The 26,123-nt window shown below is 35.8% G+C and overlaps 1 protein-coding gene across 1 annotated transcript in view; it reads left to right on the top strand.

Annotated features, from left to right (window-relative positions):
- TRIM69 (tripartite motif containing 69) overlaps window positions 1–24,722 on the top strand; it is a 50,284-nt gene extending 25,562 nt beyond the window's left edge. Inside the window, exons 2-7 of the mRNA XM_057489051.1 lie at window positions 10,912–11,388; window positions 12,205–12,300; window positions 14,887–15,120; window positions 15,876–15,898; window positions 15,981–16,105; window positions 24,126–24,722. Coding sequence (XP_057345034.1) covers window positions 10,912–11,388; window positions 12,205–12,300; window positions 14,887–15,120; window positions 15,876–15,898; window positions 15,981–16,105; window positions 24,126–24,667 — 1,497 coding nt within the window. The 3' untranslated portion in view covers window positions 24,668–24,722. The remainder of the gene's footprint in view (window positions 1–10,911; window positions 11,389–12,204; window positions 12,301–14,886; window positions 15,121–15,875; window positions 15,899–15,980; window positions 16,106–24,125) is intronic.
- Window positions 24,723–26,123: the final 1,401 nt, after the last annotated feature.

Raw genomic sequence — 26,123 nt, forward strand, 5'->3', positions numbered from 1 at the left:
TCAAAAATTCATATGTAATCACCTAAGACCCCAAAAAGCCAAAGAAATCCTGAGAAGGAAGAATAAAGTGGAGGGGGATCTCACTCCCCAACTTCAAGCTCTACTACAAAGCCACATTAATCAAGACAATTTGGTACTGGCACAAGAACAGACCCACAGACCAGTGGAACAGAATAGAGAGCCCTGATATAAACCCAACCCTATACAATCAACTAATATATGATAAAGGAGCCATGGACATACAATGGGGAAATGACAGCCTGTTCAACAACTGTTGTTGGCAAAACTGGACAGCTGCAAGTAAGAGAATGAAACTGGATCATTGTCTAACCCCATACAAAAAAGTAAATTTGAAATGGATCAAAGACCTGAATGTAAGTCATGAAACCATAAAACTCTTAGATAAAAACATAGGCAAAAATCTCCTGGACATAAACATGAGTGACTTCTTCATGAACAGATCTCCCTGGGCAAGGGAAACAAAAGCAAAAATGAAAAAGTGGGACTATATCAAGCTGAAAAGCTTCTGTGCAGCAAAGGACACCAACAATAGAACAAAAAGGTACCCTACAGTATGGGAGAATATATTCATAAATGACAGATCTGCTAAAGAGTTGACATCTAAAATATATAAAGAGCTCACATACCTCAACAAACAAAAATCAAATAATCCATTAAAAAATGGGCAGAGGAGCTGAACAGACAGTTTTCCAAAGAAGAAATTCAGATGGCCAACAGAGACATGAAAAGATGCTCCACATCACTAGTCATCAGAGAAATGCAAATTTAAACCACAATGTGATATCACCTCACACCAGTAAGGATCGCCACCATTCAAAAGAGTAACAACAACAAATGTTGGCAAGGTTGTGGAGAAAGGGGAACCCTCCTACACTGCTGGTGGGAATGTAAACTAGTTCAACCATTGTGTAAAGCAGTAAGGAGGTTCCTCAAAAAACTCAAAATAGAAATATGATTTGACCCAGGAACTCCAGTCCTAGGAATTTACCCTAGGAATAAAGCAGCCCAGTTTGAAAAAGACATATACACCCCTATGTTTATTGCAGCACTATCTACAATAGCCAAGAAATGGAAGCAACCTAAGTGTCCAATCAGTAGATGAATGGATAAAGAAGATGTGGCACATGTACACAATGGAATATTATTCAGCCATAAGAAGAAAACAAATCCTACCATTTGCAGCAACATGGATGGAGCTAGAGAGTACTGTGCTCAGTGAAATAAGCCAAGTGGAGAAAGACAAGTATCAAATGATTTCACTCATATGTGGAGTATAAGAACAAAGGAAAACTGAGGGAACAAAACAGCAGCAGAACCATAGAACCCAAGAATGGACTAACAGTTACCAAAGGAAAAGGGACTGGGGAGAGTGGGTGGGAAGGGAGGGATAAGGTGGGGAAAAAGAAAGCGGCACTATGATTAGCATGTATAATGTTGAAGGAGGCACGGGGAGGGGTGTGCTACACAGAGAAGACAAGTAGTGATCCTACAGCATCTTACTACGCTGATGGACAGTGACTGTAATGGGGTTTGTGGCAGGGACTTGTTGAAAGGGAGAGCCTAGTTAAACATAATGTTCATCATGTAATTGTAGATTAATGATACAAAAAAAAAGACATAGAGTCATGGAATGGATTAAAAAACAAGACCCATCTATATGCTGCCTACAAGAGACTCACTTCAAACCCAAAGACATGCACAGACTGAAAGTAAAGGGATGGAAAAAGATATTTCATGGAACTAACAGGGAGAAAAAAGCAGGAGTTACAGTACTTGTATCAGACAAAACAGACTTCAAAATACTGAAAGTAACAAGAGACAAAGAAGAATATTACATAATGATAAAGGGGTCAGTCCAACAAGAGGATATAACTGTTATAAATATCTATGCACCCAACACAGGATCACCTACATATGTGAAACAAATACTAACCAAATAAAAGGGGGAAATAGAAATCAATGCATTCATTTTAGGACACTTCAACACACTACTCACTGCAAAGGACACATCAACCAGACAGAAAATAAGTAAAGAGACAGAGGCACTGAACAACATATTAGAAGAGATGAAGCTAAAGGACGTCTACAGAACACTCCATCCAAAAGCAACAGGATACACATTCTTCTTGAGTGCACACAGAACGTTTTCAAGAATAGATCATATACTAGGCAACAAAAGGAACCTCAGTAAATTCAAAAAGATTGAAATTCTACCAACCAGCTTCTCAGATCACAAAGATATGAAACTAGAAATAAATTACACAATGAAAATGAAAAAGCCCACAAACACATGGAGGCTTAATAACATGCTCTTAAATAATCAATGGATCAATGACCAAATAAAAACAGAGTTTAAGCAATATATGGAGACAAAAGACAACAATGATTCAACAACACAAAATCTGTTGGATGCAGTGAAGGCAGTGCTAAGAGGGAAATATATTGCACTACAGGCCTACCTCTGGAAAGAAGAACAATCCCAAATGAACAGTCTAAACTCGCAATTAATGAAACTAGAAAAGGAAGAAAAAATGAAACCTAAAGTCAGTAGAAGGAGGGACATAATAAAGATTAAAGCAGAAATAAACAAAATTGAGAAGAATAACACAATAGAAAGAATTAATGAAAGCAGAAGCTGGTTCTTTGAGAAAATAAACAAAACAGATAAACCCCTAGCCAGACTTATCAAGAAAGAAAGAAAGAGAGTCTACACACATAAACAGAATCAGAAATGAGAAAGGAAAAATCAGTACAGATACCACAGAAATACAAAGAATTATGAGAGAATACTATGAAAAATTATATGGTAACAAACTGGATAACCTAGAAGAAATGGACAACTTTCTAGAAAAAAATCAGCCTTCCAAGGCTGGCCCAGAAAGAAACAGAAAATCTGAATAGAGAAATTACCAGCAACGAAATCGAACTGATAATCAAAAAACTACCTAAGAACAAAACCCCTGGACCAGACAGTTTCACTGCTGACTTTTATCAAACATTTAGTGAAGACCTAATACCCATCCTCCTTAAAGTGTTCCAAAAAGTAGAAGAGAAGGGAATAGTTCCAATCTCATTCTACGAGGCCAATATCACTCTAATACCAAAACCAGGCAAAGACACCACAAAAAAAGAAAATTACAGACCAATATCCCTGATGAACATAGATGCAAAAATACCCAATAAAATATTAGCAAAATGAATTCAAAAATACATCAAAAAGATCATTCATCATGATCAAGTGAGATTCATCCCAGCGATGCAAGGATGGTACAACATTCGAAAATCCATCAACATTATCTACTATATCAACAAAAAGGACAAAAATCACATGATCATCTCCATAGATGCTGAAAAAGCATTCGACAAAATTCAACATCCATTAATGATTAAAAACTCTCAACAAAATGGGTATAGAGGGCAAGTACCTCAACAGCATAAAGGACATATATGACAAACCCACAGCCAACATTATACTTAACCACAAGAAGCTGAAAGCTATTCCTTTAAGATTGGGAACAAGACAAGGATGCCCACTCTCTCCACTTTTATTCAACATAGTTCTGGAGGTCCTAGCCACGACAATCAGACAACACAAAGAAATAAAAGGCATCCAGACTGGGAAAGAAGAATTCAAACTGTCCCTGTTTGCAGATGACATGATATTGTACAAAAAAACCTAAAGAATCCACTCCAAAACTACTAGATCTAATATCTGAAGTCATCAAAGTTGAGGGATACAAAATTAATACACAGAAATCTGTTGCATTCCTATACACTGATGATGAACTAGCAGAAAGAGAAATCAGGAAAACAATTCCATTCACAATTGCATCAAAAAGAATAAAATACCTAGGAATAAACCTAACCAAGGAAGTGAAAGACCTATACCACGAAAACTACAAGACACACTTAAGAGAAATTAAAGAGGACACTAACAAATGGAAACTCATCCTATGCTCTTGGCTAGGAAGAATTAATATTATCAAAATGGCCATCCTGCCTAAAGCAATCTACAGATTCATTGCAATCCCTATCAAAATACCTACAGCATTCATCAATGAACTAGAGCAAATAGTTCTAAAATTCATATGGAATGACAAAAGACCCCAAATAGCCAAAGCAATCCTGAGAAGGAAGAATAAAGCAGGGGGAATTATGCTCCCTGACTTCAAGCTCTACTAAAAAGCCACAGTAATTAAGACAATTTGGTACTGGCACAAGAACAGACCCATAGACCAGTGGAACAGAATAGAGAGTCCAGATATAAACTCAAGCATATATGGTCATAATATATGATAAAGGAGCCATGGATATACAATGGGGGAATGACAGCCTTTTCAACAGCTGGTGTTAGCAAAACTGGACAGCTACATGTAAGAGAATGAAGCTGGATTATTGTCTAACCCTGAGCACAAAAGTAAACTCAAAATGGATCAAAGACCTGAATGTAAGTCATGAAACCATAAGACTATTAAAAAAATATATGGGCAACAATCTCTTGGACATAAACATGAACAACTTGTTTATGAACATATCTTCCTTCGCAAGGGAAACAAAAGCAAAAATGAACAAGTGGGACTATATCAAACTAAAAAGCTTCTGTACAGCAAAGGATACCATCAGTAGAACAAAAAGACATCCTACAGTATGGGAGAATATATTCATAAATGACATATCCGATAAGGGGTTGACATCCAAATTATATAAAGAACTCACACACCTCAACAAACCAAAAGCAAATAATCCATTAAAAAATAATCAGAGGAGCTGAACAGACACTTCTCCAAAGAAGAAATTCAGATGGCCAACAGGCACATGAAAAGATGCTCCACATTGCTAATTGTCAGGGAAATGCAAATTAAAACCACAATGAGATATCACCTCACACCAGTAAGGATGGCTACCATACAAAAGACAAACAACAACAAATGTTGGCGAGGTTGTGGAAAAAGGGGAACCCTCCTACACTGCTGGTGGGAATGTAAATTAGTTCAACCATTATGGAAAGCAGTATGGAGGCTCCTCAAAAAACTGAAAATAGAAATACCATTTGACCCAGGAATTCCAGTCCTAGGAATTTACCCTAAGAATGCAGCAGCCCAGTTTGAAATAGACATATGCACTCCTATATTTATTGCAGCACTATTTACAATAGCCAAGAAATGGAAGCAACCTAAGTGTCCATCAGTAGATGAATGGATAAAGAAGATGTGGCACATATACACAATGGAATATTATTCAGCCATAAGAAGAAAACAAATCCTACCATTCGCAACAATATGGATGGAGCTAGAGGGTATTATGGTCAGTGAAATAAGCCAGGCAGAGAAAAACAAGTATCAAATGATTTCACTCATCTGTGGAGTATAAGAACAAAGAAAAAAGTGAAGGAACAAAACAGCAGCAGAATCATAGAACCCAAGAATGGACTAACAGTTACCAAGGAGAAAGGGACTGGGAAGGGGGGTGGGAAGGAAGGCATAAAGGGGAAAACGGGGTATTACGATTAGCACACATAATGTAGGGGGGGTACATAGGAAAGGCAGTATATACAGAGAAGACAAGTAATTATTCTACAGCATCTTACTACGCTGATGGACAATGACTGTAATGGGGTATGTGGTGGGGACTGGATAATGGGGGGTGTCTAGTTACCATAATGTTGTTCAAGTAATTGTATATTAACGATGTCAAAATTAAAAAAAACAAAGACTGTAATAATAGGAAGGGTATTTATTACATAATAATAAAGTGATCAATTCAGCAAGAGGATATAGCTTTTATAAATATTTATGCACCAATACAGCAATATAGGGGCACCTAAATAAAATACATAAAGCAAATATTAACAGACATAAAGGGAGAAAATGACAGCAAAACAATAATGGTAAGAGATTTTAATGCCACACTAACATCAACGGATAGATCATCCAGAGCATCAACAAGGAAACAGTGTCTTTCAACAACACATTAGACCAGATGGACTTAATAGATTTATACAGAGCATTCCACCCAAAAACAATACAATATACATTTTTTTCAAGTGTACATGGAACATTGTCCAAGATTGATCACATCTTAGGTCACAAAACAAGTCTCAATACATTTAAGAAGACTGAAATCATATCAAGCATTTTTTCTGAGTATGAAACCAGAAATTAATTATAAGAAGAAAACTGGAATAAATACAAAACACATGGAGGCTAAACAGCCTATGGGCCAATGAAGAAATCAAAGAGGATATTTTTTAAAGTACCTTGAGACAAATGAAAATGAAAACACAATAGTCCAAAGTCTTTGAAATGCAGCAAAAGCCGTTCTAATAGGGAATTTTATAGTGATACAGGCCCACCTCAAAAGGAAGAAAAAATCTCAAATAAATATCCTAACCTAGAAAAAGAGCAATTAAAGCCCAAAGTTAGTAGAAAGAAGGAAATAAAGATCAGAACCAAAATAAATGAAATAGATACTAAATAGATAAAATATCAGTGAAACTAAGAGATGGTTCTTTGAAAAGATAAACAGAAGTGTTAAATCTTTAGCCAGATTCATCAAGAAAAAAAAGCCCCCAAAAAATCAGAAATGAAAGTTACAATTGATACTGATACAAAAATACAAAGATTCAAAGAGACTAGTATGAATATTTTAGTAAGAGATTTTAATACCCCACTACCATCAATGCCAACATATGGAACAACCTAGGAGAATGGATAAATTCCTAGAAATATACAGTCTTCCAAGACTGAATCAAGAAGAAATAGAAAATCTGAACAGATTGAATACTAGTAATGAAATTGAATCTTTAATTTAAAAACTCCCAATAACAAAAATCCAGAACCAGATGGCTTCATAGGTAAATTATACCAAACGTTTAAAGAAAAGTTAATACCTCTTCTTCTCAAACTATTCCAAAAACTGAGTACAAAGGAATGCTTCCAAACTCATTTTATAATGCCAGCATTATCCTTATACCAAAACCAGAAAAATATATCACTAAGAAAGAAAACTACAGGCCAATGACCCTGATGAATGTAGATACAAAATATCAACAAAATACTAGTAAAATGAATTCAGCAATACATTAAAAGGATAATAATACACCATGATCAAGTGGGACTTATTCCAAAAATACAAAAGTGGTTCATTATCCACAAATCAATCAATACGATATATACCATTTGACAAAAATAAAGATAAAAATCATATGATCATCTCAGTAGACACAGAAAAAGCATTTGACAAAATTCAACATCTATTTATGATAAAAACTCTCAGTGAAGTAGGTATAGAGGGAACATACCTCAACATAATAAAGGCTATATATCATAAACCCATAGGTAACATTATACTCAATGGCAAAAAGCTGAAACCTTTTCCTCTAAGATCAGGAGCAAGACAAGGATTATCACTTTTATTCAATATAGTTCTGGTGGTCCTAGCCATAGCAATCAGGCAAGGAAAAGAAATAAAAAGCAACCAGATTGGTAAGGAAGAAGTAAAAATGTCAATGTTTGCAGATGACATGATGCTATATATAGAAAGCCTAAAGACTCCACAAAAAACTATTAGAACTAATAAACAAATTCAACAAATTTATTACAGGATGCAAAATACAGTAACAGAAATCTGTTGTGTTTCTATAATAAAATAATGAATTAACAGAAAGAGAAATTAAGGATACAGTCTTATTCACAATTGCTTCAAAAAGAAAAAAAACACCTAAGAAAAAATTTAACCAAGGTGGTGAAAGACCTGTACTCTGAAAACGGTAAGACACTGATGAAAGTAAATGAAGATGACACAAATAAATGGAAAGATACAACATGCTCATGGATTGGAAGAATTAATATTGTTAAAATGTCCATACTACCCAAAACAATCTACAGATTCAATGCAATCTCTATCAAAATACCAATGGAATTTTTACAGAACTAGAACAAAGAATCCTAAAATTTGTATGAAACACAAAATACCCCCAAAAGCCAAAGCAAATCTTGAGAAAGAAGAACAATGAATTTCCTGATTTACTTTAAAGCTATAGTAATCAAACCAGTATGATAGTGGCACAAAACACACACATAGATCAATGGAACAGAATAGAGAGTTCAGAAATAAACCCACACATATATGGTCTACTAATCTTTGACAAAGGAGACAAGAACATATAACAGGGAAAAGATAGTCTCTTCAATAATGGGTAATGGGAAAACTGGACACTACATGCAAAAGAATGACACTGGACCACTTTCTTACAACACATGCAAAAATAAATTAAAAATTGATTAAAGACTTAAATGTAAGACTGGAAATCAAAAAACTCCTAGAAGGAAACATGGGCAGAAAGCTCTTGGACATTAGTATGAGCAATATTTTTTTGGCTCTCTTTCTTCAGTTATGGGCAACAAAAGAAAAAACCACAAACTAAAAAGGTTTTTTCACAGTGAAGGAAACCATCAACAAAATGAAAAGGCAACTTGCTGAGTGGGAGAAGATGTCTACAAATGATTTAACTGATAAGAGGTTAATATCCAAAATACATAAATAACTCATACAACTCAATATCAAAAAAACAAACAATTAAATTAAAAAATGGGCACAGGACCTGAACAGACATTTTTCCAGAGAAGACATACAGATGGCCAACATACACATGAAAAGAGGCTCAACATTACTAATCACCAGGGAGATGCAAATCAAAACCACAGTGAGATATCACCTTACCCCAGTGAATGGCTTGTATCAAAAAGACAAAAAAATAACAAGTGTTAGTGAGGATGTGGAGAAAGGGAACCCTTGTGCACTGTTGGTGGGAATGCAAAACAGTGTGGCCACTATGGAAAACAGCATAGAGGCTCCTCAAAAAATTAAAACTAGAACTACCACATGATCCAGGAATTCCACTTCTGGTTATTTATCCAAAGAAAATGAAAACACTAATTCAAAAAGATACGCATCCTTATGTTTATTTCAGCATTATTTATAATAGTCAAGATATGGAAGCAACCTAAATGTCCATCAAAAAGGAATAGATAAAAAAGGGTGTGAGATATATATATTAAGATGTGTGGTGTACACACACACAATGAATTATTATTTAGCCATAAAAATAATGAAATCTTGCTGTCTGTGACAACATGGATGGACCTAGATGGTAATATGAGAAGTAAAATAAGTTAGAGAAAGGCAAATACCAAATAATTTCACTTACATGTAGAATCTAAAAAACAAAACATAACAGAAACAGACTCATAGATACAGAGAACAATCTGGTGGTTGCTAAATGGGAGGCGGTAGGAGATAGGCAAAAGTAGGGGAAAGAGATTAAGAGGTACAAACTCTCAGTTATAAAATAAATTAATACACAGGGATACAGCATAGGAAATATAGGTAACAATACGTAGCAATTTTGCATGGTGAAGATGGTAGCTAGATTTATCATGGTGATCACTTCATAATGTATATAAATGTTGAATCACTATGTTGTACACCTGAAATTAATATAATATTGTATGTCAACTACACTTCAACAAAAAATAAAAATAAACTAAAAAAGTGAATAGGCAATCTACATTTGAAATATGCATTTATAATATGTGTATTTGATAAAGAACTCATATCTAGAGTATGGGAAGAACTTTTGTGAATAAATTAAAAGGCAGACAACTCAGCAATAAAATAGGGGCCTTAAATAGTCATTTCACAGAGGGGAAATGCAAATAGACAATTGTCACATGAAAATGGTCCCAATATCCATAGTCATCAGGCAAATGCAGAATAAAGCCATAATGCAATACTACTGCATGCCTACCAGAATAGGCTAAAATGAACATACCTACACTAAATGTACCAAAGAAATGGATGGTGCAGTGTAAATTGATACAGTCACTTGGAAAGCAGTCTTGCAATATCTACTAAGCTGAATATATGAAAATCCTATGAGCTACTCCCAGGTATATACCAAAGATATATATATATATATATATATACACACATACCAAAGAACACAAGCAAGAATGTTCTTAGCAACACTATAATAGTTCCAACTGATCAAGAGTAGAATGTAGAAATGAATTTGGTATATTCACACAATGGAATACTATGCAGAGATGAACATGAATGGATTACAATTCATAGAATAATATGGATAAATCTAAATGTAGACAAAAGAAGCCCCCAACAAAAGAGTATATATTACATGGTTGCATTTATATGAAATTAAAAAACAGGCAAAACAAATGTATAGTGTTGGAAGTCAGGATAGGGGGTCAATCTTGATACTGGATAGTAACTTGAAGCAGGCATATGGGGGGCTTCTGGGATGCTGGTTGGTATTCTGTTTTTTTATCAGAATTATGATCTCACGGGTGTGATCATTTTGTGAAAAAATCACTGAGCTATACACTTATGATTCCTCATTTTTCTGTATGTTATTTCTGTAATGTGTTTTTTAGAAGTGGGGGATGGCTATTTGATATTATGGTTGGTGATATTATGCCACTGAGGAATCTGATTGACCTTCAGATTATTTGTATATGACTTGTAGAAAACAAAACAAAACAAAAAGGTAATAACTAGTAGAACAGAAGTTGAAAGTAAAACTTTCAACTGATTCATGGGGAAAGTGGATAGAATGAGGGATTGCAACAAAATTCATTTCTTTGGTTGAGTGCTTTTTCTTTTCTGTATTAAAGTTTAAACAGTGTTGGGTGTAGTAATAAACTATGACTTCGGAGAACACTGAATTTGTCAGATCACTTTCCAAGAAGAGATCATGGTGCTTTTACTCTGGCTCTACCAATTCTCAGCTCCTTTAGGAATGGAGCCCACTATTCTGGAGTGCTGAAATGGGCATCAAAAAAGAGAAACTCATTTTAGCTGTTCTTTTCCAAGGTATCTTCCAACCCTTCCTGCAACATTGACCCAGGCAACTACACTGAAGTGCATGATTTGGTCACCGAGACACCCTCTGAAGTGCAGATACAAGATATTACTATGGAGCTACAGTGCCCACTGTGTAATGATTGGTTCTGTGATCCATTGATGCTAAGCTGTGGCCACAACTTCTGCCAGGCCTGTATCCAAAACTTTTGGAAGCAACATACAAAGGAAACATTCTGTCCTGAGTGTAAGATGTTATGTCAATATAGCAACTGTACATTCAACCGTGTACTGGAAAAGCTGATAGAGAAGATTAAGAAGCTACCCCTACTCAAGGGTTATCCACTGTGCCCAGAGCATGGAGAGAATCTGAAACTGTTCAGTAAGCCAGATGGGAAACTGATCTGCTTTCAATGCAAAGATACTCGGTTGTCTGTAGGACAATCTAAAGAGTTTCTGCAGATCTCTGATGCTGTCCATTTCTTCATGGTGGGTGAGCCCTAGGCCTTGAGCAATCCTTTAGGAAAGCTGGGAAAAACCTCCTGCAGTGCTTCTTCTCTCTTCCAATCCCACCTCTTTATTAGGATTATTAGAGAGATCAGAAAATACAGCATATCTTGCAGTGTTCTTTCTCTAGAGTTGCTGATTATAGCAAAGCAGCAGTGGAGGAGTTCTGACCCACTCCCTCAATCCATCAAATATTTACCTAAACCTGCCATTACAGCACTCTACTAGACAATGTATAGAATATGGATATACAAGATATAGCTCTTATATAGAAGTCTTGAAATTTAGTCAGGTTTAAAATAAATAAAACAACGGAATCAAAATAACATAGTTTACTGTTGAGAGCTAAATTTTGTTGCATTTGTAATTCAAAAATATTCATAATTTCAGAGATTATAGAAAACTGAAATAAGGGATATATGACTAAATGAAAGCTTGAACTGGGAAATCATTTGCATTTGGATGGGCAGAAGGAAGAAATGAGTGTTCTAAGTGAAAACAATGTAAGTAAAAGTATAGAGAGAACAGTGTAACTAGAATAGAAAATGTATAGAATTCTTTTACCTTCTTCAGACCCTAGTAGTTAGATAATAAGAGGGTAAAACTAGGTTTTTCTGTGGCTTGTAATTTTCTTCACCACTTCTGGAAGAGACAGGAACTATGATACAAGGAAAGGAAAGATTTTTGCAGTAAGAGCCTTCTTTTTTTCTGACACACTGGGGCTTTGCGGGGGGCAATGTCCCTTAGGGCCCTTCATCTCCCAAGTCAGTGTGGGTTAATTCCATGTGGTATTCCCAGGAGGAGCTTACCATCCATCAGGGTGAACTGGAAGCAACCCTGAAGGAACTCCAGTCCCTGAAGATCATGCAGAAAGATGCTATTGCTGCTTACAAGGTGAGGAACAGGGTAGAGCGATTATGAGATGGAACTGGAATACACCCTCCTTGTGACTTCAGCTATGTGGGTAGATAGATACCTATATACATATATTTTCAATATATTAAATGGCACCTGGGCTACAGAATTAAAATCTGGACACTATAGGGTGGAAATGAAAGGAATATAGCAGTGGAGTAGGTTCCCAATAGTTAATCAACAGAGAGAACAGACTGACTTTCCCTTATAAGAGGATCCTTTTGATGGTTCAGTCACTAGGTGATTGTTCTGGAATTATGATCTATCTAGTCTTTCCCTATATTTATGGTAAAATAAGGACTCTATCAGAAAATCCCACTAAAGATTGTTAAGTCCAAAGAAATACCTTTTATTCCTCCATGGATTTACAACCAGGCTACTTCTGAACCAAGGTCTCTCAGAGTGCTGGGTTTTCCCATCTGATTTTATCTTTCCTAGCTTCCCCTAAACTAAATAAAACTATAGCCTATATTTTCAACTTCATTGGAGTTTTAGAACAACATTAGGGGTTAGTAACTTGGGAAATCAGTCCCTAGGTTGGGGGCGCTAAATTGTGAGTTCTATTTCTTCATTAATTATTCCATGGAAGAGAGTCTTCTCTGGCATTTGGCATCTGGAGCAGGAAATGTGTATAATGAGGGAAAGAAGAAAGATAGATGGAAATAATGATGTCTCTAGAGAATCTTGTTCCTGTTGTAAGAATTCCTAGTTTAGCTATTACAGTCAACATTCATTCATTCAAAAACTAATTATAAAATTACTGTGATAATTGCTATGAACGAAAATATAGGGTTCTATGAGAGCTAATAAATTGGGAACCTAATCTGGACAGAGCGAAGAGTGTTCTCTGAAAAAGTCACCTATTAAAAATTGAGAATTGAAGGATAAGTAACTTAGCCAAGTGAACTGGATGAGGGTAATATGAAGGAAGTGGCCTGGAGAAGAATGTTCTATGAAGAGGAAAGAAGATATAGAAATATCCTAAGATAGGAAGTTATTTGAGTGTTAGACCAAGAGAAGGCCAATAAAGCTGGATCGTGTTAGGCAAGATGAGATAGGCAAGCAAGATGAGACTGAAGAGGCAGATATGGGCCCAATCTTGTAGGCTCTTGTAGATAATGTTAGGAATTTTGAACTTTATCCTGTGAGTAAGGAGAAGCCTTTAAAGGGTTTAAACAGGACATGGTTTCATCTCATTTTGAAAATATAAAATATCAGTCTGGTAGCTGTGTGGAGAATGAACTGGAGACAATGATGAGGATAATGGCTAGAAGGATACTGAGTGATCCCAGAGAATGATGGTGGGTTAGACTACAGAGGGAGTGAAAATGGGAAAAAAATAAACAGCTTCAGCATATGTTTTGGATATAAAAATAACCTGAATGTCATGACTGATTACACGTGAGGGGTGAGTAGAGATGCCAAATAGATAGTTGGATATAGGGATCTGGAGCTCAGAAATTTGTCTAGCCTGGAAATAAGTAGTCAGCATATAGATGGTTTTTCGAGCTGTGGGAGGAGAGGATATTATCTAGAAAGGCAGTGTAGAATGGGAAGAGGAAAGAGCCCGGGACAGAATAGCAAGTACTCTAATATTTACAGCTTGGTTAGAGGAGACAGAGCCAACAAGAAAGACATGTTCACAAGTGGTAAAATAGGTAAAAGGAAAACTGAAAATGTGAGCTAGAGGAAAGAGAGAGTTAAGACTTTTAAGAGTGCAATTATAATGATGGACTATAAGATCTAAGCTGGATAAGAGGGGACATGAAGCTAGGAGGTGACAAACAGAAAGGAGGGGTCAATGAATAGGAAGTTTCAATGAGACCTAATAACTGTTGCAATAGGGACACCTGAGGAAGTGAGGATAAAAAGTTAATTTTGGAGATGGTTACAGCAGTTGCTTGGGATACTAAGATCCTCAGTGTGACTATAAGAAGGGTCAATAAGGGTCAGTAAGGTGGAAATTACTAGAAATGAGGAAGATTAGGAACTAAGCAACGAGGATGTAAGATGTATCCCCCATGAGGATGGTGAGGTTACCTCAGAAAAGAGCTGCAAGTGTAGCAGTTACCAGTTTCACTGCTGGACATTGCCCAGCTCCAGCTTCTTCTATATTGCCCTGGCCACAGGGGTGGCATCCCCACAGTTCTGACTTCTAAATAAGGTCTGTTTACTTGGCCTCCTTACAGTCAGTCTAACAGCACCCCCTGATAGATACTGGTTTGTATTTCTGGGTAGAAGGGTATTCATTCATCCTAGACTGGACTGTTTGATTAACCCCAGACTTATTTAATATGACATTGCTCACCATCTCAGTACTGCAGTAGGAACCTAGAGATCACTTCTGACTATTTCATCCTGAACTACTAAACTAGCTGAGAAAGACAGAGTAAGTGTCCCTAAGGGCTTCTTTTAGTATGGCTGCATGTTGATACTCAGCAGCCATTTTAATGCATTTTTCCTGTTATGGTACTTCCTTAGTTGTATGAATATTGGTGGTGTGGGCCCCCATCCCCAAGTGCTCATCTCAATAATTGCCATGGTGATGATCATGGATGTTTCCAGGAAAACAAGCTACATCTGCAGCAACACATCTCCTTGGAGTTTCTAAAGCTGCATCAGTTCCTGCACAATAAAGAAAAGGACATTTTAAATGAGCTCCAAGAAGAAGGGAAAGTCTTGAATGAGGAGATGGAGCTGAATCTGAACCAGCTTCAGGACCAGTGTCTTCTAGCCGAGGAGATGTTGGCGAGCATCCAGACATGGATGGAACAGCGGAACTCCTTCGACTTTCTCAAAGTGAGACTCCACATCAGCATGACAATGGGTACACTAGTGGGGTAAGAGGGTTGGAAAGGATGTAGAAGCAGCTTTTCCCTACCAGGAGAGGGAGAGAGAAAATCTGCTGTAGTGCTTTTAAGATTCTCTGGAAGAAAAGCAGGAGTCTACCTTTGCCTTACACTCAATAGAAAGCTTTATTTTCATTCTCCTGGAAAAGAAGATAATAAAATGCCATTAGTAACAGTATGTATTAATATTTTAGTATTTCTCCCTAAAGAGCTTTGAAACTTTATTTCTCAACAATTAAGAGCATTGTATCTTTGGCTCTCAGCAATCATAAACTGACCTGTTTGAAAACTGTTTGCCTACATCTGCTACCTGAAGCTTCACTTCTAAAGTTGTATTGGTCATTACCTCAGCACTCAGAGGCTTAATTAGCCCGAGTAAGGAAAGTGGCTGTGAGGCTGGAATACCTACTATTCCACTTAGTCATAGGTAGAAATAGCTTAACCTTAATTTCTTTCTTGTTCCATGTAAAAGGGAACTCCAGAAAATCAGAGCAAAATAAGGCCAGTTTATCCTGGGTTAGATGAAAGATGCAGATCAACAAAAGCATATGGAGGATGAGAGGAGTTGATGGCAATGGGATAGGGAACATCTGCACAGGATCCCAGTACTCTGATCAAATTCTGGTGGTAGCCAGTATCACCAAATAAATTTCTGGAGTTGATAAACAGGTATCTAACTTTTCTATTTCTCCTTTCCCCTTCTAGGATATCACACCTTTCTTGGATAGGTAAGTGGTTCTGTATGGTATTAATACCCTTCCTTCAGTCCCTGGAGGATGCCTAAGAACAAATGCTTTATGATTTCTGCAGCTTGGAGCAAGGAATGAAGGTGCTGACACCCAGAGAACTTATCTCCAGAAAGCTGAGCCCAGGCCTGTACAAAGGTCCCATTCAGTACATGATGTGGAGGGAAATGCAGTCCACCCTCTCTCCAGGTATCAGTCAGTAGTTGGTATTGGTTTCTCAGGCTCCTAATGTATGTTTCATATGTGGGAACTTCTGTGGCCCTAATTAGTAGTTTAGAGCCTGGCACAAAGGGAAAGGTAGAGTTTAGCCAAAAGAAGGTTATGACTGAATTTATTCTGGTACCATGACCTAAGAATTTGTGACTTGTTACTGGTCAATAGTCTGATGTCAGAATTACTTCTCAGCCTATGATTTTGTTTGATTGTTCAATCAAAAGTGACAACTGATACTTCATCCTGTTTTGGTAAACCAGTTACATAAATCCCTGGGGTTTCTCTGCCCTGGAGGAAGGGGCTAATATACATATTCTTTATATGTAATAGGGTCTTTATAGGTCTCCTTGTGTTTGATGTTCATATATAGAGTATAACATCTTAGGAGATTGTTTAGAGATCTTCAGTGCTTCAAAAGAAAACTAGTAATTTCAATATATGTGCCTAATAAGGACACTAAGTTTTTGTCATCCTGCAGATACCAAAGGACTGAGCAGGAGGAGAAAAGAACACAAATGGCTATTTCAGGGACATAAAATAAAGTTCTAAATAAGTTTTTAAATATTATTCATAGAGGCATTATTATTATTGCTTATAGTTACTGATTTAATGAAAATCACAAATCATTTCCTGTTAAAAATTTTTTTCCAGGTAATTGACATTGAAAAAAATCAACTTTACTGAGGTATAATTAACATAGAATTAAGTTCAATTTTAAGTGTACAATTTGATGAGTTTTGACAATGTATAGACTTATGTAAACATCTCCAAAATCAAGATATAGAAAAATTCTATCATCCTAAAAAGTTCCTGCATATCTTTGCAGTCAACCTCTCCCTTCTATCTCTAGCCCCTGACACTCACTGATCTGCTTTATTTCACTTCAGTTGTATCTTTTCTAAAATCTCATGAAGTGGAATCATACATTATGTAGTCTTTTGTGTCTGGCTTTTTTCACTTAGCATAATACTTTTTTGAGATTCACCTGTTGTCGCATGTGTCAATAATCATGTTTTTTTGGGTACATCACAATTTATTTATTCATTCACCACTGATGGACATTTGGGTAATCTCTAGTTTATGGCTATTGTGAATAAACTTGCCTGAACATTTGTATTCAAATCTTTGTCTTTTAATTATTTGAGGTAAACATCTAGCAGTGGGATTGCTGGGTTGTCTGTTAGGTGTTTTCTTGACTTTATAATAAACCTTTATTTTTTTCATAAAGTGATAGATGGTACCGTTGTACATTCCCACCTACGATGGATCAGAATCCTAGTTTCTCCAAATCCTTGCCAAAAGCTGATGTTGTCAATCTTTTAAATTTTAGCCATTTATTACAAGTGTAGTATCTCATTGTGGTTTTAATTCATAGTTCTCTAATGACTCATCTTGAAATCTTTTCATGTGTTTTTTTAACCATTCATGGGTTTTTTAATTAAGTGCATTCAATCTTTGGCTCACATTTTATTGGATTTTTTAAAAAGCTGAGTTCTAAAGGACACAAATTCTTTATCAGACATGTTTTTCAAATATTTCTCTCAGTCTGTGGTTTGCCTGTTCATTTTCTTAACAGGATCTGTCAAAGAACAAATTTTTAATTTTGATGGAATCCAACTTACCAATTTTTTTTCTTTTATTGTCTTATCTTTGTGTCCTAAGAAATCTTTCCCAAACCCAAATCACAGATTTTTTTCCCTAATCTTTCTTCTAAAAGTTAAGAAAAAAATCATTTTAGCTCTTAAGTTTAGGTCTATTAATTTTTATCTGTATTATAAAATAAGAAACAAGGCTATTTTTTCCCTTTATGAATATCCAGTTACTCCCACATTATTTAGACTACTCTTTATATCTTTGAAATAACTTGGCACCTTTGTCAAATATCAACTCTAAGTCTATTTATCAACCCTCAATTCTGTTCCCTACATCCATATATCTATTATTATACCAACAACACAAGTCTTTATTACTGTTGCTTAAAGGTAATTCTTGAAATTAGGTAGTATGATTCCTCCTTTCAGTTCATTAGTTTTGCTTCATGTATTTTGAAGCTCTGCTATTAGGTGAATATACATTTAGGACTGTTATGATCTCATGGTGAATCAATCTCATTATAATTATAAAGCATTCCTCTATGTCCCTGCTAATGTTCCTTTTTCTGAATTCTATTTTGTCTAATATCAGTATTGCCACTCTGGCTTTCTTAGATTAATATTTACACAGTGCATCTTTTTCCTTCATTTTATTTTTAACTTAAATTTGTGTTTTTATATTTTAAATGTGTTCTACATAGCTAACATGTAGTTAGGTCTTGCATTTTTATCCAATCTGGCAATCTTTGTCTTTTAATTGAGGTGTTTTGACCATTAACATTTATTGTTATTACCAGTATGACTGGGTTTTAATCTAGCTTCTCGGTATTTGCTTTTATTCTTACCATCTGTCCTTTGCTCCTTTTTTTCTCTATATCTACCTTACTTTTGATTTAGTGCCTTTTAGTTCTCCCTTTCATCTTCACTACTGGCTTATTATCTGTACTTCTTTATTTTATTTTTGCTTTTTTTCTTACATTTTTTGTTGCTCTAGGATTTTACAATACACATCTTTAACTTATCCCATTGTATCTTCAAATAACAGCCTTTAGGTGTAATGTAAAAAACTTAACAATGGTATAATTCTATATTCCTCATTCTTTAAGCTATTGTTGTTACACATTTTATTTCTTCACATTATAAATTCCAAATATTACTATTATTGCTTTAAACAGTCCATTATATTTGAAAGATTTTAAAAATGAAGAAATATCTCTTACATTCACATATTTACAGTTTCTGGCACTCTATTTCTTTATGTAGATACAAACTGCCATCTGCTTTCAGTTTTCCTTCTGCCTGAAGAGCTGCCTTTAACACTTTTTATAGTACAAATATGCTCGGGATGAATTATCTCAGCTTTTGTTAGTCTGAAAAAACCTTTGCTTCACATTACATTTTTGAAAGATATTTTCAAAATACCTTAGATATACATATAGATATAGATATAGAATTTGTGCTTGCTGGATTTCCTTTACAGTACTGTAAAGATGTCACTTCATTGTTTACTGACTTGGACAGTTTTGATGAGATGTCTATTATCATTTCCATCTTTATTTCTTTGTTCTTTGGCTACTTTTAAGATTTGCTTTTTTGTCACTTGTTTCCACCAATTTGATTGTACTGGGGGTTGGTGTGATTTTCTTTATATTTATTCTGCTTATGGTTCATTGAGCTCCTTGGGTCTATGGGTTTATAGTTTTCATCAAGTTTAGAAGAATGTCAGTTATTATTTCTTCAAGGATTTTTCACCAATCCCACTTCTCTTCTTTCCTTTTGGGACTCTAATTTTACATAGTTAGACCAACAGACATTGTCTCACTTGTCACTGGTGCTCAGTACTTTTTAGCCTTTTTTTTTTCATCTCTTGCTTCATTCTGAATAGTTTGTATTGCTATTCAAACTCTCTCATCTTCTCTTCTGCACTGTCTGATCTTCTGTTAATCCTGTTCAAGATATCATTCATTTCTGATACATTTCATTTCTAAACGTTTCATTTGGGCCTTTTTATATCTTCCATTTCCCTCCTCACTATGTTTCATGTTTTCTTCTGCATTCTCAAGCAAATGGAAGATATTTATAATATTTATAATAGCTCTTTTAATGTCTTTGTTAATTCCATCATTGTCATTTCTGGTATGTTTTTATTGCCTGATTTTTCTCCTGACTGTGGGTCATATTTTCCTGCTGCTTTGCATGGTTACTAATTTTTTTTCTTTTTAATGGACTTTACTCCTTAGAACACAAGAGTTATAGAAAAATTGAGAAGATAGTATAGAAAGTTTTCATATACTTTCATACCTTATCCTCAGTTTCTCCTATTATTATCTCACATTTAGTGTGATATACATTTTTTTTGGTATAATTAATGTACAATTACTTGAACAACATTATGGTTACTAGACACTGCCTATTAAGTCCCCACCACATACCCCATTACAGTCACTGTCCATCAGTGTAGCAAGATGCTATAGAATCATTACTTGTCTTCTCTGTGTTATACTGCCTATCCCGTGACCCCACCACTACATTATGCATGCTAATCATAATGCTCCCCTCTCCCCCTTATCCCTCCATTCCCACCCATCCTCCCCAGTCCCTTTCCCTTTGGTAACTGTTAGTCCATTCTTGGGTTCTGTGAGTCTGCTGCTGTTTTGTTCCTTCACTTTTTTCTTTGTTCTTACACTCCACAGATGAGTGAAATCATTTGGTACTTGTTTTTCTCTACCTGGCTTATTTCACTGAGCATAATACCCTCTAGCTCCATCCATGTTGTTGTAAATGGTAGGATTTATTTTCTTCTTATGGCTGAATAATATTCCATTGTGTATATGTGCTACATCTTCTTTATCCATTCATCTATTGATGGACACTTAGGTTGCTTCCATTTCTTGGCTATTGTAAATAGTGCTGCGATAAACATAGGGGTGCATCTGTCTTTTTCAAACTGGGCTCCTGCATTCTTAGGGTAAATTCCTAGGAGTGGAATTCCTGGGTCAAATGGTATTTCTATTTTTAGTTTTTTGAGGAACCTCCATACTGCTTTCCACAAAGGTTGAACTAATTTACATTCCCACTAGCAGTGTAGGAGGGATCCCCTTTCTCCACATCCTCGCCAACATTTGTTGTTGTTTGTTTTTTGGATGTTGGCCATCCTAACTGGTGTGAGGTGATATCTCATTGTGGTTTTAATTTGCATTTCTCTGATGATTAGTGATGTGGAGCATCTTTTCATGTGCTTGGGTTTATATCTGGGCTTTCTAGTCTGTTCCACTGGTCTATGATCTGTTCTTGTCCCAGTACCGAATTGTCTTGATTACTGTGGCTTTGTAGTAGAGCTTGAAGTTGGGGAGCATAATTCCCCCTGCTTTGTTCTTCCTTCTCAGGATTGCATGTGATACACTTTTTTAAAATTAATGAGCCAATGTTAATACGTCATTAGTAACTAAAGCCCATAGTTTCCTTAGATTCCCTTAGTTTTTACATAATTGTCATTTTTCTGTTCCATGGTCCCATGTAAGATGCCACATTACATTTAGTTTTTAAGCTCTTCTTGGCTGTGACAATTTCTCAGACTTTTCTTATTTTTGATGACCTTGACAGTTTTAAGAAGTACTGGTCATATATTTTATAGGATGCCACTTTATTGCAGTTGGTCTCATGTTCTGATGTCCTTCTCCTGAGTTGGGGGTTATGAGTTATTGAGAGGAGACTACAGAGTTAAAGTTCCATTTTCATCATCTCATATCGATCATACATACTAGTCAACATATTTTATGACTTTTGATGTTGGTTTTAATCACCTAGATTCAGTAGTGTTTTTAGGTTTCTCCAGTGTAGTTACTCTGTTTTTTCTCCCATTTCCACCCAGAATGCAGGGAGTGTAACTAGCAAATATGTACATGACAGCATCAGATAGAGATAGAGGATAATATGAAATGGAATGACAAGAGTCTCAAATGAAGAGTGATTTTTACAAAAGAATGAGGAGCAGATTAGGGGTATGGAAATGGCAGTGGTGGCTACTGGATCTCTGGCATTTGTTTATTTAGAAGATGAATAGTCTCATGAACTTTTGGAGGCTGTGTTTTTTGGGAAAGAATCAGCCAGGTTTCTTTTAAAGTAAGGAGGTGATGAAAGAATTCTGTAAACTGAGGATGCAGAAGAGTTAATTAGGGAGAGACTTTCAAAGGGCAGAGTGGCAAGGGTGGGTGGGAGCAGTGGGAGGATGGGTGAAGGTAGAGGAAATGAAGAATAAAATAATGAGGATAAGAATAGATCAGAGGGTAAATCATCAGAGGGGTGTACTTTCAGGGCATTGGCCAAAGATAACAGGAATATGAGACACTGCTGTGTCAAGGTTTCAACTTTTATTGAAGTTCACTTATTTAACAAATAGTTACTTGAACACCTAGGAACAGTTTCAAAGTTTGAAGGTTTATGAAGAAACAGAACAGATGACGTCTCTGCCTTCCCAGAAATTACATTCTAGTGGAGAAGATGGACAATGAACAAGTAACTCCCTCCTCCCTAACACTGTTTTGTGGACATTTCCAAACATGCAGGAAAGTTTAAAGAATTCTACAATGAACACCCCTATACCTACCTAGGTTCTATCATAAACATTTTACTGAACTTGCATGAACAAAGGCCCAAATAATTAAAGGAGTAAACTGTATGTAGAAAGAGTGTTTTGGGACAAGGAAGGAAAGTATTAAAGGCCCTGGAGTATGAATGAGCTTGGTATATTCAAGGTACAGCCAAAAGGCAAAGGTGGTAGATCAAAGTAAATGAGGGTAAGTGTGGTAGATGATGAGGTTAGAGAGGTGAGTAAATCATATGTGTTCTTGGCAAGGATTTTATCTTGGGTGTGACGGGAAGTATAAAAGTGTGTTGAGTAGGAGAATTGGATGATTCCATTCATGTTTTGGGCAAGAGTAAAAACAGAACAGTTTAAAAGCTATTGCAGTAGTTTGAGGCCAGTGGTATTTGTAGTTATATGGCATGCGAAGAAAAGAGGGGATGCAAAGCTGACTTCAAAGTCAGTGCAGGCTGAGCTAGCTGCAAGTGTCACTGGCTTGGTGATGAGAGCAGACTGGGGTTCTAAGAAGGTTGGTAAGAAGTCTTTATAATACCTCCAAAGAAATCCTAGGCGTCACATTGGAAAGAATAACAGCCCAAGGAAATGGAGATATGTGAGGGAGAGAAGATTCAGCCAGTATGGAAATATTCAGGATTCCTCAATGTCTCTTGTTGGAAAGAGAAATCCTTGGGATGATAGAAAAGACTCAGGTTTTTCTGAGAACAGAGAGTTGGACTGAACTGATCTCACTTCCAAGGATAAATTTATCAACAACATATGCATATATGAATTAGTGTCCATGCTGTGAACATATGGAGCTTTTTGTTTCCTTTATCAAATTTTGTGCCAATGTTCAATTATCTCACACTTAGAATTTGTGTCATCTTCTCACTTGTATGATTCCAACTTCTCTTCATTTAGAAATTCTTTTTTATACTGCTGCCCATTGATTTGTCTAAACCAATGCTTGTCAAATTACTTGTGATGAAGGACCAGATCTTAAAATCTCAACGTGTCATGGACTGATATGTTTGTAGAATACATATAATTACTTAGAAAAAGTGGAATTAAAAAAATATATTAGAAAATGCAGGCCCAGTTTTTCAATTTGATTCAACTGATATAAAATTACTCTGTCAGATTGCTATGAAAATTTCTAAGAGCTTACTCTTAATTTCTGTACTACCTTGTCCCAGACTAGTAATCATACAGTTTGTGGATCACATTCTGATTAGTAGTGGCATAAATCACTCCTGATCTCAGAAGTCCTATTATCTATTTAATAAACCAAATATTAAACCATTGTCCTCTAAACTCTGTACTAGTTAGCTCAGTCTTCCCGGCCTCTAACAGGCAAGCCCTTACTTTCTCTCCCACACTAGCTACTGTTCTTTTTAGCCCATTCCTTTTTGCCTCTATCTACCCAAAACATCCTGAATGCACCTCACAGATGTTATATAACAGCTGAAATACTTATCCTTAGAAAGCTTTCTCAAAACAAATTTATCTAATCTTTATCTCCTTGACATTTGTATTTTCTTACATTTATTAATACAGATTTATATTATTTGTATTGTTTTCTTTATTAGAACATTAATTGCTTCAGAGTAAAGTCTGATTTTTACCACAAATATCAAATTGTCTAGAAATAGCTACATGGACACTAAACAAAAACAGTATGTGAGCGATTACCTGCCTGCCTAAGAATACATGTGCATGGGGAGATAAAGTTCTGGTGTGTATGTAAATATTGTCTTTTACTATAGGAATTTGTATTCACCCCTTTTCTCCTATGCCCTGCTTTCTCTTATTTTCTTACTAGGCCTATCTCCATTAACTTTGGACCCTAAAACAGCTCACCCAAATCTGGTGCTCTCCAAAAACAGAACCAGTGTATGGCATGGTGACATTAAGCAGGAAATGCCTGATGATCCACAGAGGTTTGACTCAAGTGTGGCTGTGCTGGGCTCAAAAGGCTTCTCATCTGGAAAGTGGTATTGGGAAGTAGAAGTAGCAAAGAAAACAAAATGGACAGTTGGAGTTGTCAGAGAATCCATCATCCGGAAAGGCAGCTGTCCCCTAAATCCTGAACAAGGATTTTGGCTTTTAAGACTAAGGAATCAAACTGATCTAAAGGCTCTGGATTTGCCTTCTTGCAGTCCAAAATTGACTAACAATCTCAACAAGGTTGGCATATACCTGGATTATGAAGGAGGGCAGGTGTCCTTCTACAATGCTAACACCATGACCCACATTTACACCTTCAGTAGCACTTTCACGGAGAAACTTTATCCCTATTTCTGCCCTTGCCTTAATGATGGTGGAGATAATAAAGAACCCTTGCATATATTACATCCACAATAATTAATCATACTATTGTGTAAAATCAAAGTGTTATTAAAGAGGTACTGAAATAGTTTATCAGTCTCACTGGTTTCTCATCCCAATTTATGGGGAACTCTGGAATAATGAAAAGAGGATTCATTCTCACTGTCCTAAGTGGATTTCACAGGAGCCTTTCAAGATGTCATTCAAATTCTTTGGGGTCTTCTATGCCACAGGAGTTACTTTCATGAGACTCATCTTCATGCTATTGCTACTCAAGCAACCTGCAACTTAAGTTTGTGATGCTCAGGAGCCCTTTTAAAACATGCCCAGAAATTCAATTATGCTTTTATCATTCTCCAGCATGACTCTTAATAGGTGAATTTTCAGATGTGTACTCTTCTTCCTATATATCTTTTAATATAAATTTTGCAACACATTCCTTTTCTCAAACTTGCTAATGTAATTTTTAAAAATTGCTCCAGAGATTTAAAGAAAATAAAAGGAAATGGTCTGGTTAGTTTATACTCTTGCTTTGAATTCTCTCAAGGTACTTTTTAGTCCAGCAAAATTTTAAAGAATTATCATCACACAGGCCATATTCTTTCATCTTAATGCATTTAAGCCAGAAATTGATAAGAATGACTAAATAATCACATGTATCTGGAAATTTTAAGATATTTTAAATAACCCATGGACCAAATAACTCATATTGGAAATCTGAAACTATTTTGAGTTGAACAATATTAAAAAATGACATCTTAAAAACTTGGCACACAGTTTTAGAGGAAATGTATAGCCTTATATGCACATATTAGAAAAACAGAGGATGACAGTCAATCATCTTTAAAGAAATTAGAAAAAGTACAGCAATTTAAACCAGGGAAATTATGAGAGCGGGAACTATATGAAAGAGAAACATACAAGACAGTATCAACAAAGCCAGAAGTTTTTTTTGAAAAGGCTAATAAAATTGACAAACTTCTAGTGAGACTAGGAAATAAAGAGACACATATAATATCAGAAACAAAAAAGTAACCATTGCTATGTAGCCTGCAGACATTAAAAAAGATAGAAGATTTTGTGGGCAACTTTATATCAATATTTTTCATATTTTAGATTAAAGGGACCCAACACCAGAAATAAATAGCTTATCAAAACTAATGTGGATGGAAATTGTAAAAGAAAAACCCTTTTGAGGAAACTGGGCATTTGAACACTGGTGACACTTGACTGTATTAAAGAATTAATTTTTTAGTGTGATAACGGTATTGTGGTTATTTTAAAGTCATCTTTTAGAGATTCCAATTGAAACATTTATAGATGAGATGATGAGTAATGCTTCAAAATACTTGATGCTGCAGAACCTGTGCCCAAGCCTGTACAACATAGCACAACAACTTTGTTAATACTTAGGTTTTAAAACTCCCAAGCGTGACTGACCCTTCTCTGCCGCGTCAGGAAAAAGCTGAGAGGCTCGTCCGCAATCCTCCCC

This window comes from Manis pentadactyla, chromosome 11, assembly GCF_030020395.1.
Source record: "Manis pentadactyla isolate mManPen7 chromosome 11, mManPen7.hap1, whole genome shotgun sequence".
Classification (NCBI taxonomy): Eukaryota; Metazoa; Chordata; class Mammalia; order Pholidota; family Manidae; genus Manis; species Manis pentadactyla.